Source organism: Podarcis liolepis, assembly GCF_965112155.1.
Source record: "Podarcis liolepis genome assembly, chromosome: Z".
NCBI classification, from domain to species: domain Eukaryota; kingdom Metazoa; phylum Chordata; class Lepidosauria; order Squamata; family Lacertidae; genus Podarcis; species Podarcis liolepis.
Genome location: NC_139570.1, coordinates 28,347,875 through 28,366,771, shown reverse-complemented (window position 1 = coordinate 28,366,771; position 18,897 = coordinate 28,347,875). Strand labels below are relative to the sequence as shown.

Genomic DNA, 18,897 nt, shown 5'->3' with positions numbered 1-18,897 from the left:
CTTGTCCCATTGATCTCAGCAGGATCTGAATTATAAATAGTTATAAACAGTTCTAACTTATGTTTTATTGTGGGTGTGCATTGGGAGGAGTGAATAACAAAGCAAACTGGAATGAATTGGCGAGTGGCTTCTTCTCTCCTGCAGTGAGATTAGGACCCCAACAAACCTTCTTACATCACTCTGCTGTTTTTGGCCTTTTCTGTCCCATACATGTCCCATTCTTTCTTATAGATTTATTTTTGTTATTGTAAATTGTTTTAAACTGTTCTTACAGTTGTGCTTTAATATTGTAACCTGCTCTGGGACAATAGGGTGAAGGGCGGGTACTTAACAACAACAACAACTTGTTTGTTTGTGGCTCTCTCCTCCTTGTTTAATTGCCACAAGAACCCTAAGGTTTGGCTGAGAGGCAGTGACTGGCCCAAGATGGGCTTCATGGTCAAATAAGGATTTGAACTCTTGTCTCCCAGATTCCAGTTCAACACTCAAACCAATACATCACCCTCTCTGCACCCCCCCCATCTCCATGTTCCTCTAGGAAGCAGCTCCCAAGCCACTAAAGTAACACCTGAAAGGCCCCCAAGGATGCATAACACTGAAGTGGACATGGAGATTTAAGAAGTCTAGTTACCGTTGTCTTTCCGCAGCTGGGAAATAAATTTCTTGGGAGGGATGACCCCCACCTTCATCTTTTGTGTGGCGATGTCGTTGAAAAGCTCTGAGAGGCATGTCAAAAGGGTTTCCTTTTTGTGCGGCTCGACCTTGTAAGCCAAAACCTTTTCCCGAAATGGACGACAAAAGTAAAGTGCCTGCAGAACAGAGTTGCAATAGCAGGTATTGCCAAACTAAATGAAAGAAAGCCGGGGGTGGGGGGAGAGAAAGAGAGCAAAAAAAGAAGAATTTTTATTCAAGGTCTACTAAAATGGCGCGGGGGGGGCAAAAAGTTCCTGAACTAGCTGCAGTGAAAGGGCATGAGGGAAATAAGCAGAGTATGATGGAGGCTGACTGCACAATGCATGTGATTTCATGAAATGGGATGGAGGCTAGCTTTAAATTATCTGCCCCGAAAATAAGCCGCATTTGCCCCCCAAATTCTGACTGTGAAAAGTTAAAGTGCGGCTTATATTCAGAACCGATTGCTGCGCTCCCAGCTTCTGGCACTACTGCCCTGAATGGGGGTGGGGCAGCCGGCGCTGGCGCCGACTTGGGGAGGTAGTACCAGGAGTTGGTAGTGCTGGAAGTCAGGCATGCAGCGTGCATGGAATCAAGCACTGGCACCGGTGTGGGGAGCAGGGCGCCAAGACCGGACACCCCCCATTCAGGGCGGTAGTGCCAGGAGGTGGGCCACACCCGCAAATTTTAAAGGTGCGGCTTATTTGCGGGTATGATTTATATTTGGACCAATATGGTATTATAACCATTATTATAATTATATATATTATAAGGCTTAGTTCTCCAACACCTAATAGAGAAGTACTCATCTAGTAATACTGTCTCTCTCTATGTGGCCTTCATCGACTTCTGAGCAGCCTTCAACTCCATCTCCAGAATAAAGCTATGGGGAAAACTGGATACTTCCACACTTGACAGACGCTTGCTATATTTAATACGCACAGTACATGAAGGGACCTTGCTAAAAGTGCCATGTTCCCTCCAGGGACATCTATCCAACGCAATAGAGACCAAGAAGGGAGTCAAGCAAGGATGCATATTGGCCCCATCTTTTTTCAATTTTTATATAAATGATATGATTCCCCACCTCCACAATATGAATTTCCACCCTCCAAAACTCACAGGAAAGCATATTCCAGTGCTGCTTTACGCAGATGACGCAACAAGCCTCTCGAGACACTGGCAGCATATTGCAAGGAGGGTCAATTGGAGCTCATTTACCAGAAAACCAAAATTGTGGTTTTTGCCAAGAGGCTCAAACCACGTGCATGGTGCATCAATGGTCACAAGATGAGCAGGTCACCTGCTTCAAATACCTGGGTATAGCCCCACATTCATCGGGAAGCAGAAAAGCCCAAGGTGACTATGTTGCAGGGAATGCCCACAGAAGCACAAATGCTATCCTCAGATACCTCAGGTGGACACAATATACCTGTAGCCCTCAAATTGTTTGAGGCTAAATTGATTGCACAGCTGTTATATGGTGTTCTACAAGTTCCTAAACATGTATTCAATGCTATCATACGTCTTGAAACTGGATCCATAAGAATCGAGGCCAGAGTGTGGCTCACCACTCTTAATTACTGGGTGAGACTATCTTTCTTCCTGAGTGGCCTTGCTCCCCTGACTATTAAGGATGATTTCCAATCAACATGGAAACGAGCTGTGAAAAATAACTACTCTAGGCTTCAACACAGAGATTTTACTCGACATGGGGCACGAACAACCTAAAAGAAACATTAAACAGCGTGTGGAAGACACAGAATGCCAAGCTGACCTAGCCAGGTCCCAAAAATTTCTAATTAGTGAAACCAGAAGATACCTCACCTCCCAAATGCCATACAGTCATACCTCGGGTTACAGCTGCTTCAGGTTGCGTTTTTTCGGGCTGCAGACCGCCAAAACCCGGAAGTACCAGAACGGGTTACTTCCGAGTTTCAGCGGTTGCGCATGCGCAGAATCGCAACATGCGCGTCCACTGTATATAACCAACCTTGAAATCTCAAAACAGTGCAGGGCTTTCACTCTGGCCTGTTGTCAGGCCCTCCCCTCAGCCATTCAGGAAGGCCGTTATAGGAAGACACCATATGAGGAGAGGAAATGCCCATGGGGCTCCGGGCAGCAGGAAACAGCAGAACATGCCCTTTTCCATTGCCAGTACTATGTAGACATACGAGCCAGATTTATCCTGAACAAATTCCCAGGATGCACTGAACAACTCAACATCTCCCTACTACTCCAGGATGAAAACCCAGATCTTACACACTCAGTTGCTAGATTTTGCGCTGCCATGATGGATATTCGCCCAAGGATGGTTTGTGCTAGAAACCAGTCCTAAACTGAAGGCCCATATTGCAAGATCGATATTCCCCTAAGCTCCACCCTTATAGTTGTTTTAACTGCGTATCTTTTAGTTTGTATCTGTTTTAATTAACAATTCTTATTCATCAACTATTTTATTCATATGTTTCTCTTATACTGGCCTGTGACTGTAATAAAGTTTATTCATTCAATCAATCTTCATTTTTAGAAATAAAAAAATGTTATTTTTTTTTATTTAGGCCATGGATCCCTTAGCAATGACAGAGTATGTGTCCTCCTCCTCTTGGTACTCACTTAGTAAATCACATAACTGTATCCTATATTTTTTTCCCTGGAAATTGTGACAACTTACTTTTAAAAAACAGTTTTTCTTTATTTCCACCCCCGAAACCGATTCATTATTAAAATTCAATAAAAATATATTTCGAAAAACGGGAGGGGGATGGGAAAGGCAGCTTTGTTTTGGCAGCAAATGTTCTTGCTACCTATTATTCCCCTCCCTGAATGCCCCTTGGAACAATGCAACATGATTCCAAGGGGGGGAAATGGGGGGGGGGGTTAAGTGTGGGTAGTAGCTCCCATAATGAAACCAGCAACAATAGAAAAGGTAAAGGGTGCAGCTGTGTGTGTAGCTTCAACTCCCTCCACAATTTCAAACCAAGAATTCTCAAGAGAACTTTTGGCTCAGGTCTAAAATTAGATATCCTGTGATCTTGAAAATAGTTCCATAACAGCTGAGCAAGTGGGGAATAAACATTTTTGCTAAAATCAGAAAGGCTACCCTGATTGCACAGATTGTGGCAAAGCACCTGGTTTGTGGGCAGAAAGCCACAGGTCACAATCTCTTCTCTCCCACCAGCTGAAGGAGGTAGAATAACAGAATCACAGAACTGGATGGGAACCCAAGGTCAACTAGTCAAATCCGCTGAAGGGGCAGGGAAAAAGGAGAGCCCTGCTAGCCAGTGTAGAAGCAACTGCTGGATAAATGGACTTATGCTAGAATTCCCCGTATAATTCAGTCTCATATGCACACTCTCAGAGGAGGAGGAGGAGAACTCAGAAATAAATAGCACATACTGTGGAAACAAAGTCATTGGTGAAACATTTAAAATTGCTAGCACTGTTAAACAAGTTGTGTTTCCCGTTTTGGTCAGCCTTCCTCAACCTCATCCTGATACACTTATAAGATTTAAAACGAGGAATTCTAGCGTAACTTGTAGAGGCCTGGGTGAAGACCCCCCCCCCCTTGTAAAGCTTTGTGATGTGGTTTGGCAGAGAAGGGGAAAAAACCAATGTCCTGCTAGATGCCGCTCAAGAGGGAGCAGACGCAATGCTCTTGCCGTGGGTTAAGACTAGTAAGCAGCTAGCTGGCTTGTGGGGAGGGCAAAGATTGTGGTTTCTGACACACAGTCGTACCGCTGAGAATACCCACCTCTCGCCCCAAAACATGAAGCTGATATGATTGCTCCAAATAATCAAGCAGGCTGAGGTTTTCCCTCTGGGCCAGCTTATAGTGGGGATAGGTGGGTGGGAAACAATTCAAAGTTGCTGGTGTTTGACAGGGAAAGATGCCTTTGGGGGCAAAATGAGACATCCAGTTCACATTTCCTGTTTACAAGGATATATTGGCAATGTGCCGGAGATAGCTAGAAGCAGCTGTTTTGCATCTGTCACATTTGAAGGCTGTCTCATTTCATGGAAAAAAGGAGGATAGGGGCTGATGAGATACAGAATCTAGCAAGGAAGGATGCATCCTGGAGTGCTTGACCCTCAAGCCACTGAAGAATTAGATCCCTTTCTACATCAATAGAAGTCAGCTTGCTAGTTGTAAGAACTCTGCATATGGCGCTTTCATCCCTCCCCCAAAGACACTGCCAAACATGTCACAGCATGATGGGTCCTTCACATCATCTGCTGGGCCAAGCTGAAGGAGGCCCCAACTGGAAAAACCCCACAGGACAACACTCCAAGGTCACAACTGTGGTGGAGAAATAATGTTTGCCACCATCCCTGCAAAAGAAAAGGTCTAAGACCAACAGCTCATCACAGAACCATCAGCTGCCTTAGAGAAATGTTGTGGCAGTTCCTACCCTACGGCTACTGAAGGCCTGCATGCTCCAACATGAATGAAGGACCACAGGCCAGGGAGCACACATGGCAGCCTGTGGTCGGAGAATACACATATCACCAGCTCCCAGTTGGCATGAGAGGCCTCTGTGGGCCTTTGTTTTATATCATGTATTTGTTTTAGTGTTTTAATGTTGTGAACTGCCTTAGTTGCCTTGGAAGAAAGGTGATATGTAAAAACAACAACATACCACCGAATCTCCCCTCCATTGTCCCTGTTGGTAATAAGTGCTCTGAATGAACATAGCCAAGCGGGGCGGGCAGTTGAGCGCCCCCCCCCCCCGCAATCAAGTGAAAATAGAAATACTTAACTGACCAATCACATTGGTTCTGCCACCCACCCCAACAAAAGTCCTGCCCCTTCCTAACAAAAATCCTGGCTACGCCTATGGTGCTCTGTGAATCCTGTTACTGCTTCCCTACCAATCTGTTGTTTTATAATTAGGGCACCCTGGAATAAAAGTGAAAACTGCAGCATTTATGTACTTGCGAATGAAAAACTCTAACTTACTAGATCATGCAGCCAAATAATGTGTGCGAAATGTATTTCATTTAATTAATTAATTATTTCTGCCTGGAGTGATTTTGCTGGTGCATGATTTTCTAGCTGTGGCACCTTGAGTTTTCAACTTCCAATAAGGGTCCTAGAGATATAAAAGCATGCAACTCCAATAGAAGATTCATGCTACTCAGTGCTAGGCCAACATATCTACTCTGCCCAACACTAGACAATTGTACATACATAGAGTGCCCATACATAGAGTGCACAGATCCAATAAAGCCCCTCAAACTTGGGGAGAGGGGAGAAAATCTGCACTTGCCCAGTCATTTCTAGCAATGAAGAAGTTTTTGTAAATTGCCAAAAATAAGGAGCTGGTTCTTTCAGACTGTCAGTGTAATACAAATATTAACGTGTAATACAAATATTTTAACGCCATTAAAAGTATTTGCAGGCTAGTTAACTTATTTAGAACCTTTCTTTTCTTGTTTTTCGCGTCTGAAGGCTTTCCAAACAGCGAGCAGTAATTCAAAAGCACACAAAGACAACAATAAAAGTACAGCACCTAATGTTCTATAGCATTAAGCAAACTAAAGAACATAAATATCGAAAAGGTCATAAACAGGCTTTCACTTGACGCAGAAAAGACATCAGTCCTGTTGCCAGGCAAGCCTTCCTGATTCCAAGACTGGGGAATCACAACTCATAAGGCCCTGTCATGGTTCAACTCTGAAGGTCAACACCAAGGGTGATAATAATACCTAAGTGTGTGTATAAGACCCCGTGTATAAGACTATTTTGGGGGACTACAATTTAAGAAAATGGGGGAAGATGGAGTTGTTGAGCTTCTTTTGGGGATGATTGCCCAAAGTTATTGAGCTGGGGGGGGGGGGATATGCCGATAATCACTCACCCAACTGACAAACACTACCAATCGCATGCGCCACAGAACACACAAAGTGTATGCCGGCTCGCCACCAGAAGCCAACAACCGCACACCCACTTGCCACTGCGGTAGCAAATCCGCAGCCCTTGATGCAAACAGACATAACCCATCCGATTTACACAGCAACAGCTAATCCAAAGCAGCCCTTGCAGCAGACACTGTTCACCCACCCAATCGCCGCTAACAAATTCCTCCATGTATAAGATGACCCCCCCCCCCATTTTTAACATTAATTTTGAGTAAAAGAACTCGTCATACATGGAAAAGTACAGTGGTACCTCAGGTTAAGTACTTAATTCGTTCCAGAGGTCTGTACTTAACCTGAAACTGTTCTTAACCTGAAGCACCACCTTAGCTAATGGGGCCTCCTGCTGCTGCCGCGCAGCCGGAGCACAATTTCTGTTCTCATCCTGAAGCAAAGTTCTTAACCTGAAGCACTATTTCTGGATTAGCGGAGTCTGTAACCTGAATCGTATGTAACCTGAAGCGTATGTAACCCGAGATACCACTGTACGGTATCTAGATATAGATATATATCTATATAGATATAGATATATAGATATATATTCATTCATTCTAGGCATAATATATCTAGGCAGGTTCACGCAAGAGAACCTGCCTAGATGTATGTACACTAGTTTCAACATATTATAGGTAAAGGGACCCCTGACCATTAGGTCCAGTCGTGACCGACTCTGGGGTTGCGGCGCTCATCTCGGTTTATTGGCCGAGGGAGCTGGCGTACAGTTTCCGGGTCATGTGGCCAGCATGACTAAGCTGCTTCTGGCAAATCAGAGTAGCGCACGGAAACGCCGTTTACCTTCCCACCAGAGCAATACCTATTTATCTACTTGCACTTTGACGTGCTTTCAAACTGCTAGGTTGGCAGGAGCAGGGACCAACCAATGGGACCACACCCCATCGCGGGGATTCGAACCGCCGACCTTCTAATCGGCAAGTCCTAGGCTCTGTGGTTTAACCCACAGCACCACCCGCATCCCTTTTCAACATATTTAGGGACTTACAAAAGTAGAAGCAGTACATTAGAATGAGTTTAGAAATGGGCCTGCAGCCAGAGCAATTCTTTTGATCTGGCAAGGTGTGATCCATATGACCATACCTTCTCAACAGGTGTTTCCAAAAGGCAGCCCGCAAGTGGGTGTTGAAAATTCCATAAAGGTCCATTATTACTTATTTGTTAGGCAATTTGAAGTCAGAATCACTCACATCCACAGTGACTTGGATACCACTGTTTGCAGAGTTGCCAATGAATGTGCTCAGAGCATTGCCTAGTCATGTATTGTTGAATGAGTTTCAGTCTTGAAACCTAGACACAGATGAATTGCCTGGAGCAGTGTGGATCACCTCCTGCCTGCTAGATCAGACCAGAAGCCTATCTAGTCCAGCACAAAACCGACCTCCTACCCAAAAGGAGAAAATACACAGGTACATGGACTGAATGATCCTCAGGATCCCTTCCAACCAGTGGTAGAAACTGAGATATGAAAGCTAGGACCTAAATGGCACCTTAAATCTAGGTTATGGGCACAACAATGGAATGTCTAGGTGTGCTTTTTTATAACAAGGAAACAAAGATGAAAATGAACGAACTGCAGCTAAAATATTATGTTAATTTTTCACATGGTCTAGTCCTTCCCCTGCCCACCCCCTAATATTCTTGAGGGGGTCTCTTCTCCAGTCTTCAGAAAGTAGCTGGAAGTGGGGAGGCAGAAAAAGGTTCTCCTTTCCTTCCACTCTGCAATTTTAATCTGAAATCTTAGACGCAATATTGTACCCAGAGCTCAGAAACTGCTCACGCTAATGAAATTCCCTGTCACAAAATGCGCCTAGAACAATGGGAGTTTCGAACATTGCTTCTAAACCTACAGTTCTATGATTCTATTCTATGTTTTACCTCTTTATTTCTCTGCTTACAGGGCTCACAGCTTCAGAGAGACAATTTAAATTAGGATAACATCAAAGTCGGAAAAGGTTAAATACCTCCTCTAACACTAATGCACTGATCAAAACTGGAGTGCTCTGCACCTGCTTCAAAGTTGAATGTTTAGCATTTGCTTAAATCCTGCAGATTCATGATGATATCTCCCATGTCACATCTCAGAAGCAGCCAAACAGGCAACAAAGAAGCAGGCAAAAACCTCAGCTTGCTCTAGAGCACTTGAGAGACCTGCAAGAAGGCTTTAGCCCCGGAGCTTAAAACCTGGCTGTAAAGGAAGCAAGTCGTAACGGTGATGGGCTCTCGCAGCCATCCCATATGCGTCTACGAAGATAACAAGTGGAAATGCAGCCTTTAAAACTTGGCACACTTCCAGGAAGTAATGCTGCCTTTCAAATCATTACAAAACATGACGGAGGAACTGTAAGGATAATAAAACAGTAGGACTGAAAAAGCAACTCCTTCTGACCAAAAAAGGCAGGAGGAGGAGCAAAGAACCACTGCAGGAAATATTATGTCAAACATTTGTCCAAGTGAATACTGCGGGTGGGAAGAAGCATTTTGGGGGATCCTCTTCCTGCTATCCTGCTATTTGTATTGTAACCAAAGCTTGCCTTCCATCTCCCCCAATGTCAAAGTTCTAGAATGGCTGTTGACTACCCCGAGGGAGGACAAGCCAGCTTGTAAAGTTGTTTCACACCTGAAATTGTTGTCACAAAACATGCCACCAGTTTCATCAATTTGACATGACAACTGAACAAAAGTTTTGAAGTCTACACTGCACCTTTGAGGGAATACTCAATCAACTTATCCTTGCATGAAATGCTCTTTCCTCTCCCATGCCAAAACAACATCCATGAGTTGCTTCTGACTCCTTGCAAAGATGTAGCCTTCTGCCCAGATTTCCACTGACCCATAAGGTTAGATCCTGCTATTATTGAAATTCTGTTTTTATCTGTTCAATATTGCTTTAATGGTTTCTATGTCACATATCTGTTTTATTGATACTGTCTTACTGTTTTTATGTTATACATTTTGATACAACTTAGAGATTATTAAATATTAAACAGTTGAAAAAAGACTTTTAAATACATAAAACTACTTGGGAGGCAGCCATAGGTCAAGACTACCTCAATAAGAGGTCCAATTTGGACAATTTCCTCAACCGTGCCCACCTGCCAATCAAATAACATCACATCAGCTGATGGGCAGGAGAGTGGTTCTGAAATTTGCTTTGTTGTGGTTGCCTTTTCCCAGCAGGACTTAATCCCCACTTAACAGCTGACAGGTGAGTGGTTAAATCCCGCTCAGTCTGGCCTCTGACTGATTCAACATTCTACAGCCATTTAAGTGTGTTTTGGGGGTTATTATTGGTTTGTTGTTGTTTTATTGTGTATTTTGTGTTCTCATTTTGTATTTTTAAGTGGTGAACCACCCTGTGATCTTTGGATGAAGGGTGGTCTATAAATTTAATAAGTATTACAATACATCAACGGTAAAAAGTTTTGCTGAAATGTAATCTCTACTCTAGCATGTCTTTGTAAATACTTAGCATTTGCCCCAAAAGGAAAGCAACAGATATTTAAAAACCAACTCTCTTTAGTTTGCTTTTTTAAGCTCATAAAATAAATATAGATAAAAAGATGGAGCTTGCCCATCACAGGATGCTAATTTAAGCCTCTTTCAATTTTGTATCAGTAGCAGCACCCACAGACTGAAGCTGCTCAGGAACAAATACTTTTCATTTTAGAACCCAAAAGGTGGAAGTAAGAAGGTATTATTAAATACAAACCCAGACACAGAAAGGCTACTCACATTGACCAAGCCAAAGTAATGTTCATCCCCAGGAATCTGTTCTACACCTTCTACACCAATCTCTTTCTCCAAAGCAGCAGACACACTGGCGCCCTGGAAAAAACAAAGGAAAGGAGTAGGGGGGGAAAGGCTTACATCATTTGCATCTCTAAGCAAGGAGAAATTATTAATGAATACACACAGAGATACAGAATATTCTGTTGTTATATGGGGTTCCCATTAGACTCTCAAATGGGGTGATCTTGACTACAGCTTTCTAGTTCTGCAAATGCTGCAGACATCAGATGTTCTTAGACCATGTGCTAAACTGTGATTAAAATGCCCTTAAGATCTACTGAACAGGGCAGGTATATGGCATCACAGATGCAAAGTCAAAGCAACATATATGTTCATATGAATGTATGCATGTATATTGCAACCTTTCCACAAGGATCTTAAGGCAGCATACATGATTCTCTCTTCACTCCCACACAATAACCCTGTGAGGTAGGAAAGGCTGACAAATAGTGACTGGCTCAAGATGATCCACAGAGGAATACCATCATCATCATCATCATCATCATCATCTCACCTTTTCCGCAGACTGGGTCTCAAGGAAGCTTACATAAATTTAAAAAACATAGATAAAATACAAAAGGCTAAAAGAGAATCCAATAAACAGAATCATCAGGAAGTCAGTAAACTCCACTAGAGTTAAAACAGTATATAAAAAAAAATATCTGTTAAAATACAAATAATAAAAAAGCACAGCAGAGTCCTTTCCTTAAAAATCAGTCAGCTCCAAAACACCAATCAGAATAAAACAGTCTTCACCTGCCAGCGGAAGGACACCAAGGAGGGAGGCAGTCTTCTCTAGAAAGGCAGTCTTCTCTAGAAAGGGAGTTCCAAAGTCTGGGAGCAAACACTGAGAAGGCCCTCTCAGGGTTAAGTGGAGATCTTAGCTTGGTCTCCCCAGCCCTAGCTCAACAAGAACTTTGCACCAACATGAGCACTTTTTCCCAAGAGGTACTGAAACAGAAGGGTTTCCTGTATCCCCAAAAGCTAATGGAAGACTGTGTCATTACATAAAGTGCCCCCAAACCCTGCCAATTTAATGAAATTGTCTGTAAAGCAATTTAGGTCATGGAGAGACACTTCACACACATTTTTTTCCAAGTGGGAGAAAGGGGGAAGAATGCACTCTTATATAGGAAAATAAGAAGCTGCCTAATATCTAGTTAGAACACTGTCTCCAATCTGGTGCCTTCAAGATGTTTGGGCCTACAATTCCCATCACCCCTAATTACTGACCATGCTGACTGGGGCAGTTGGAACTTGCAGTCTAAGACATCTGGAGGACACAAGGTTAGGGAAGTCTGCTCTACACTGATTGGGGGGAGCTCTTCAAGGTTTCAGACAGGAATCTCCTATTTGGAGATGTCAGGAATTGAACCTAGGGAAGAGGGAGTGACGTCTCATGAGCTAAATGGAAGCATGCTCTGACCCTCACCACAAATGTAGCTCCCCTAACCATGCTAAAACAACCGGAGTCACCAAACATTTCACATCCTTTGTTGGGACTACCTTGGGGGCTATTGCTCACATGCAAGAAACTCCTCACAACCAAGCCAAACGGAGGACATAGATGATGCCTTCCTGGAACAGATGGCCAAGCATGCAAAAGGAAGGGAGATAGTAGTAATGGGGGACTTCAATTACCCGGATATTTGTTGGATGTCAAACTCAGCCAAGAGCATAAGGTCAAACAGATCCCTCATTGGCCTTGCAGACAACTTCATTGTCCAGAAAGTGGGAGAAGCAACAAGAGGAACAGCCATTTAAGATCTGGTCCTAACCAATGTTGATGACCTGGTTAGTGGGGTAGAAGTGGAAGGATCATTAGGCGCGAGTGATCATGCTCTTCTGAAGTTTACTATACAGCGGAAAGGAGCAGCCAAGCATACTAGGACTCAATTTCTTGACTTTAAGAAAGCCGACGTCACAAAACTTAGGGAAGTGCTGGTGAGATCCCATGGACAGTAATACTAAAAGGAAAGGGAGTTCATGATGGCTGGGAGTTTGTTAAGAGGGAGATAGTAAAAGCACAACGTCAAGCAATACCAATGAGACGGAAACATGGAAGGTGCCTAAAGAAGCCAGGGTGGCTATCTAAAGAACTTTTAACTGAGTTAAGATTTAAAAAGGATGTGTACAAAAAATGGAAAAGGGGGGAAACCACCAAAGAGGAATTCAAACAAATAGCCAGCACATGTAGACACAAAGTCAGAAAAGCTAAAGCACAGAATGAACTCAGGCTTGCTAGAGAGGTTAAAAGCAACAAAAAAGGTTTTTATGGGTATGTTTGTAGCAAAAGGAAGAACAAAGAAACAGTGGGGTCACTCAAAGGAGAAGATGGTGAAATGCAAACAGGGGACACAGAAAGGGCTGAACTCCTCAATGCCTTCTTTGCCTCAGTCTTCACCGATAAAGAAAACAATGCCCGACCTGAAGAATTTGGAGAAAATGATTCAGCAAAGGAAACACAGCCCAGAATAACTAAGGAGATAGTACAAGAATACTTGGCTAGTTTAGATGTATTCAAGTCTCCAGGGCCAGATGAACTGCATCCAAGAGTATTAAAAGAACTGGCAGATGTGATCTCAGAATCACTGGCAGTCATCTTTGAGAATTCCCGGAGAACAGGCGAAGTCCCGGCAGACTGGAGGAGGGCAAATGTTGTCCCTATTTTCAAAAAGGGGAAAAGAGAGGACCCAAATAATTACCGCCCAGTCAGTCTGACATCAATACCAGGGAAGATTCTGGAGCAGATCATTAAGCAAACAGTCTGTGAGCACCTAGAAAGGAATGCTGTGATCACCAATAGTCAGCATGGATTTCTGAAAAATAAGTCATGTCAGACTAACCTGATCTTGTTTTTTGACAGAATTACAAGCCTGGTAGATGAAGGGAACGCAGTGGATGTAGCCTACCTTGATTTCAGCAAGGCATTCGACAAGGTGCCCCATGATATTCTTGTAAAGAAGCTGGTAAAATGCGGTCTTGACTATGCTACCACTCAGTGGATTTGTAACTGGCTGACTGACCAAACCCAAAGGGTGCTCATCAATGGTTCCTCTTCATCCTGGAGAAGAGTGACTAGTGGGGTGCCACAGGGTTCTGTCTTGGGCCCGGTCTTATTCAACATCTTTATCAACGACTTGGATGATGGACTCAAGGGCATCCTGATCAAATTTGCAGATGACACCAAACTGGGAGGGGTGGCTAACACCCCAGAGGACAGGATCACACTTCAAAACGACCTTGACAGATTAGAGAACTGGGCAAAAACAAACAAGATGAATTTTAACAGGGAGAAATGTAAAGTATTGCACTTGGGCAAAAAAAAAATGAGAGGCACAAATACAAGATGGGGGACACCTGGCTTGAGAGCAGTACATGTGAAAAGGATCTAGGAGTCTTGGTTGACCACAAACTTGACATGAGCCAACAGTGTGATGCGGCAGCTAAAAAAGCCAATGCAATTCTGGGCTGCATCAATAGGAGTATAGCATCTAGATCAAGGGAAGTAATAGTGCCACTGTATTCTGCTCTGGTCAGACCTCACCTGGAGTACTGTGTCCAGTTCTGGGCACCACAGTTCAAGAAGGACACTGACACACTGGAACGTGTCCAGAGGAGGGCAACCAAAATGGTCAAAGGCCTGGAAACGATGCCTTATGAGGAACGGCTAAGGGAGCTGGGCATGTTTAGCCTGGAGAAGAGGAGGTTAAGGGGTGATATGATAGCCATGTTCAAATATATAAAAGGATGTCACATAGAGGAGGGAGAAAAGTTGTTTTCTGCTGCTCCAGAGAAGCGGACACGGAGCAATGGATCCAAACTACAAGAAAAAAGATTCCACCTAAACATTAGGAAGAACTTCCTGACAGTAAGAGCTGTTCGACAGTGGAATTTGCTGCCAAGGAGTGTGGTGGAGTCTCCTACTTTGGAGGTCTTTAAGCAGAGGCTTGACAATCATATGTCAGGAGTGCTCTGATGGTGTTTCCTGCTTGGCAGGGGGTTGGCCCTTGTGGTCTCTTCCAACTCTATGATTCTATGATTCTATGAACTTATTGTTCAGGTACTTGTCCCACTTGGAAGACTGCTACTGTGACCAAACAAGGCCTCCAATATGACTGCCAAGGCAGGAAACCAAGAAAGCCAGAGAGAGAAAGCCTTGTGACATTGATATAAAAGGAATTTGCAGCATAGTATTTCCAGCAACTTAAGGGCTTCTCGAAGAGCTGGTTTAATGATTAAAACATTTAAGAAACCAAACTAACTGCCTTCAAATCATTTTTGCAAGTTAAAACAACTGTGTCAGAGGACCTTGACTTTGGAATTTGCTCAACTTCAGCGACTCAAGGTTGCAAACTTTGATCTTCTACTCCGTATCTCCAATTTGAAGAACAAGAAGCAAAGGAAGAGTCTTTGTTCTCCCCACTTCATCGCTCCTTCTGACCTTGCATTAACATCCTTTGTTCAGTCCTACAGTAAAGGCCACTTTCTAGATTATTCACACAAGCTGGTCTCATGTAAAGATTTTTATTACAACTGATCACCTCTTATACATCAAAAACTGCCAACAAAATTTACTATGCCTAAGTTTAAATGCCTGCCTTAAGAGTAAAATATCATGGATATAGAGGTGACTTGCAGCTTGTGCACAAATAAGACTATGTGATTTCAACTTTATGCAGTTGAAGCCTGGCTAGTTGAAATCACACAAATTAAATGCACAGACAGCAGAGAGTTTAAAAGCTCTTTCTGCACCAGGTTTTCTTCAGTAAGTTTGAGAGCTTAAAAACAGTCATCATACACTAGTAAGTGCTATACTGTGCTTTTTACATGCCATTTTCCAGTTTTTAAAAGGTTGTTTTGACTATACAGGATTTCAGCCTTACACGCTATCCCAAAGCATAAGATGCCAGTCATCTGTATACAATGCTCCGAGGAGGGGTGTTCACTTCTGTTGCAAATTTACGTGCCGTGTGGTAGACAGTTTTGAGAAAGAGGATTGATAAAGCATTATAGAATGCAATTTTATTCATTAAACCATTTTAACTGTATCAGCAATTATTAAGGATAACTCTTTGAAAATGATCCGCAGATGGTACTACACACCTGTCCAAACGGCATATATTCAAAGCTCGAAGAAATGTGGGGCAACTAACACATACTAGCATCTCTGGTGCTCTTACCCATGTGCCCTCTTCACAACTGTAAGCTGGGCAGTGGGGTGGGGTAAGTGATGACAAGCTACAACAATTAACTATAACATTGTTCGCTGCATTTAGGTTCCTGAAATTCATACTGATTGTGCAGCTAAAATATAACTGCTAGAATTCTACAGGATTAGTGTGTGAAAACAGTCAAGATCCAAGAATACCCAGGCACGCACCTCCTGATGGTGGAGATGTCAGCTGCCATCCTGGTGCCTAGGCATCTTCACTTGGTCACAAGTGGCCGATAGTCAGGTGCTAAATGCGCCTGATGCCTGGCTAATTTCGAACACTGGTTTCAGTGTAACAGGTGTCTATAGACAGGCTTTATTTCCATTAAAAACCAACCACCACAACCAGAAAGCTTTGCTATTTTGAAGAAGCCTGCTGCTGCTTCTCCAGCAGCTAGTATTAATGCACTCCAGTCATTTCAGAATCCAAGGCCAATTGTTCACCCTAAGTGACAGGCGCAACTTTCTTTCACTTCTATTTTAAATTCACCTTTTTAAAGTGGTATTTTATTTGAAGAACAAGCTGTGGGCAACATGCATTTAATAAAATTAATAACCAACAGGAGGCAAGGAGCAAGCAGAAGTGACCTTTACGGAGAACATGATGGTTTCCTGGGAAAATGACAGGGCAGCGGTAAGCTAAATGTTTCAGAAAGCATCTGAAGGATTACACTGGCCACAAAACATAATGTGCTACAGGGCCTTTGGATTAGAAAATGGTTATTTAAGGCCAGGGGGTTGGGGCGCTTGGAGCCAGCTGGTATCTAGTGCAAGTTCCTGCAAGGCCTAGCTCTTCCTGAAGTGGCTCGCCTTGCTATATCTGGGCTGTACCACTTGAATCTAGAGGCAGGGGCAGGAGGACCCAGATTTTGTGTGTGTGTGTTTCTATTTTGAAAAATATTTCTAATCTGCTTTTCCAGGTAATGCCTAAGTCATCAAAAACAGCATCCGAATAAATACAAAAATCAATAGTCCAGTAAAACATAACACAATCAACTCTACCCCAACCACAAAGGAAGACAACAACCCACAACTACTCAGTTCTCACAGACAGCAATGAGGTGGCCAAGTTAAGTCTTGCTTATACCACATGTGGCGACAGATGAGGGCCCACATGACCATGACAGAACATTCCAGTTGCAAAATGTGCCTGGCGCCTGGAGGATTTTGAATGCTGTCCTTGCAGGCCATTCTACTTATAAAGGTGAAACCAACCCACCTTTGCTACTAAACTTCATACACACCAGGAGCTTCAGCCAATTTAGGGCAAGTCTTTAATGCAAAATGTTTTATGCTTATTTGTTTCATTTACACACCGTATTTTGAGATACACACTTAAATAGATATTACATTTTGCTTAAGAAGCAGCTCCTAGGAGAGACATTCCAAAGCCCTGAAAATTGAGCAGGTAACTGTGTGCTCACATTGTTTCGTAGTGTTTTCCAACTTCATTCATACACCCATGATAAGAATGTGACTGTGGGAGGCAGCCTGCCGCAGAACCAAAACACAGTCTCTTGCTCAGGAGAACAAACATGCATTTCCCACGCAGCTTTCGTCATACAAATCCTTGGGGCAGAAGGATCAGGTATGAAATCCAACAGACCCTAAAGAGAAAAGGCCAAGGCCAAAGACTACCAGAAAACCAGCAGGGCTGAGAAGTCAAAACAACAGCACACGATGCAGAGTCCATATATAGACTGCTGTATTTTCCAGTTTGAATTCTACAAGCACAAACTACTTCAAAAAGCAATTCAGTGACAGAGTCTAGCCCAAGCCAGCAAGCTGTTAAGAAAACCAGCAACAACCATCTTTAGCCAGACATGGAAGAATGCAGGATACTGGTTTATTTGACAAGTATGTTAGTACTCCCGAAGAGGAGGATTTAAGAATAACACTATATACAGATCGTAAAAATTGTCTATAGAATGTCCACATGAAACCAGCTTCACAGGCCCTGGAGGAGTCTTATCAGAAGCAAGTGACTCATAGCTGCACTTAAAGCTCAAAAAGGCTGGATCTAAACCAGACCCAGGTTCTTAATACAAAGCACACATTTGCCATGTTACTTTACTACTATGAGATGCAACAAAACTTCATCCAGTTATTTAAAGCCTCCTTTCCTACTTTATTTGCTGAAGAACTTCTTGTTCTCTCCCATCTTTCACAGAGTAATTGCTTTGCTACAACAGTTCATTTTACAGTGCAATGAAATCCATTCATGGGCAAAGTTAGAACTGATTTATTATCCTTGGCACATATAAAACCTTACTGTAAAGATTCTGAAGGCACATCCTCTGTTTGTGGTTCAAGGATGCAGAAGCCTTACTCTTTTTTAAGACACTGCTCTGAGTAAAATATATAAATTGCCACTTCTTGGCCATGTTTGCAGGTAACAATAAATCATAATGTTTAGTAAGTCACACCGTGAACTGCCTATGTGCTCCCGCTTCACTCCCTTCTTTGCGCAAGCGGGTAAATGAACCACAAATGATACAGATATGGGATCATGGTTTGTTTTGCCCCCAACAACAATCACTAGTGAGCAGGGCCAGAACAACAAATGTAAATGTTACTTTTGTACAGCAGACTAGTTTCTATCCAGGAAAGGAAGAGGTATGGTCAGAGTTCTGGGACATATTCCAGACAGGCAAAACCCTCAACAACATGGAGCAGGCCAGCGAGGGGTATGGCCAGGGAAGGAGTGTGGCCTGAGGAAACTGCTGAGGGCCAGACAGAGAAGACCGAGGAGCCACATTTAGTCCCCAAGCTTGAGGTTCCTTACACCTCCTTTATGGCATAGTGCTATGATTCTATGTGTGAACATGGCCTTGAGTAAAATGTTGGGTTTTGTCAGTCTATTTTCACTTCAACGATTTAAAGAGTCCCAGAAGGTATTTACAGACAAAAGTCTTCAAAAAGAAATGCATAGTTTAAAACAAAGCAGCTAATTACAGCAGAAAAATTCACAGCTTAATTATTTGTATGTCTGGGAAGAAGTAAGGAAAGTGAGTATATAGGATTGCAGCCTTAGTATGTTAAGACAAAGCAATTTAAAACTTATGACTGATGAAAAAATGCCCCAGAATTGTTTTTTAAAGCATGTTACCTTTAATTTCTATTGCTGAAGAGGGCATGTACCATCTTAAGGAGAATGCCTCCTTTTATCTCCCATGCAGGATGCAATGCTTCATGCATCATCTAGAACACTGATATTCAACTGGTGGGCCTGATCCAAGAAGGGTTGCAACAGGAGCACTACTAGCATACAAATATATGGTTAAAGA

At 43.0% G+C, this 18,897-nt stretch overlaps 1 protein-coding gene across 7 annotated transcripts in view; it reads right to left on the bottom strand.

The window, feature by feature from the left end:
* Nucleotides 1-18,897, bottom strand: part of LOC310698261 (ubiquitin carboxyl-terminal hydrolase 12-like) — a 51,363-nt gene that overhangs the window by 23,080 nt on the left and 9,386 nt on the right. For 2 of the 7 annotated variants that reach the window (XM_083485293.1, XM_083485295.1), the window contains exons 2-3: nucleotides 10,339-10,431; nucleotides 632-845 (exon numbers count right to left, since the gene is read on the bottom strand). In XM_083485293.1, coding sequence (XP_083341419.1) covers nucleotides 632-845; nucleotides 10,339-10,431 — 307 coding nt within the window. The other 5 variants (XM_083485292.1, XM_083485294.1, XM_083485298.1 and 2 more) reach the window with 5 other exon arrangements.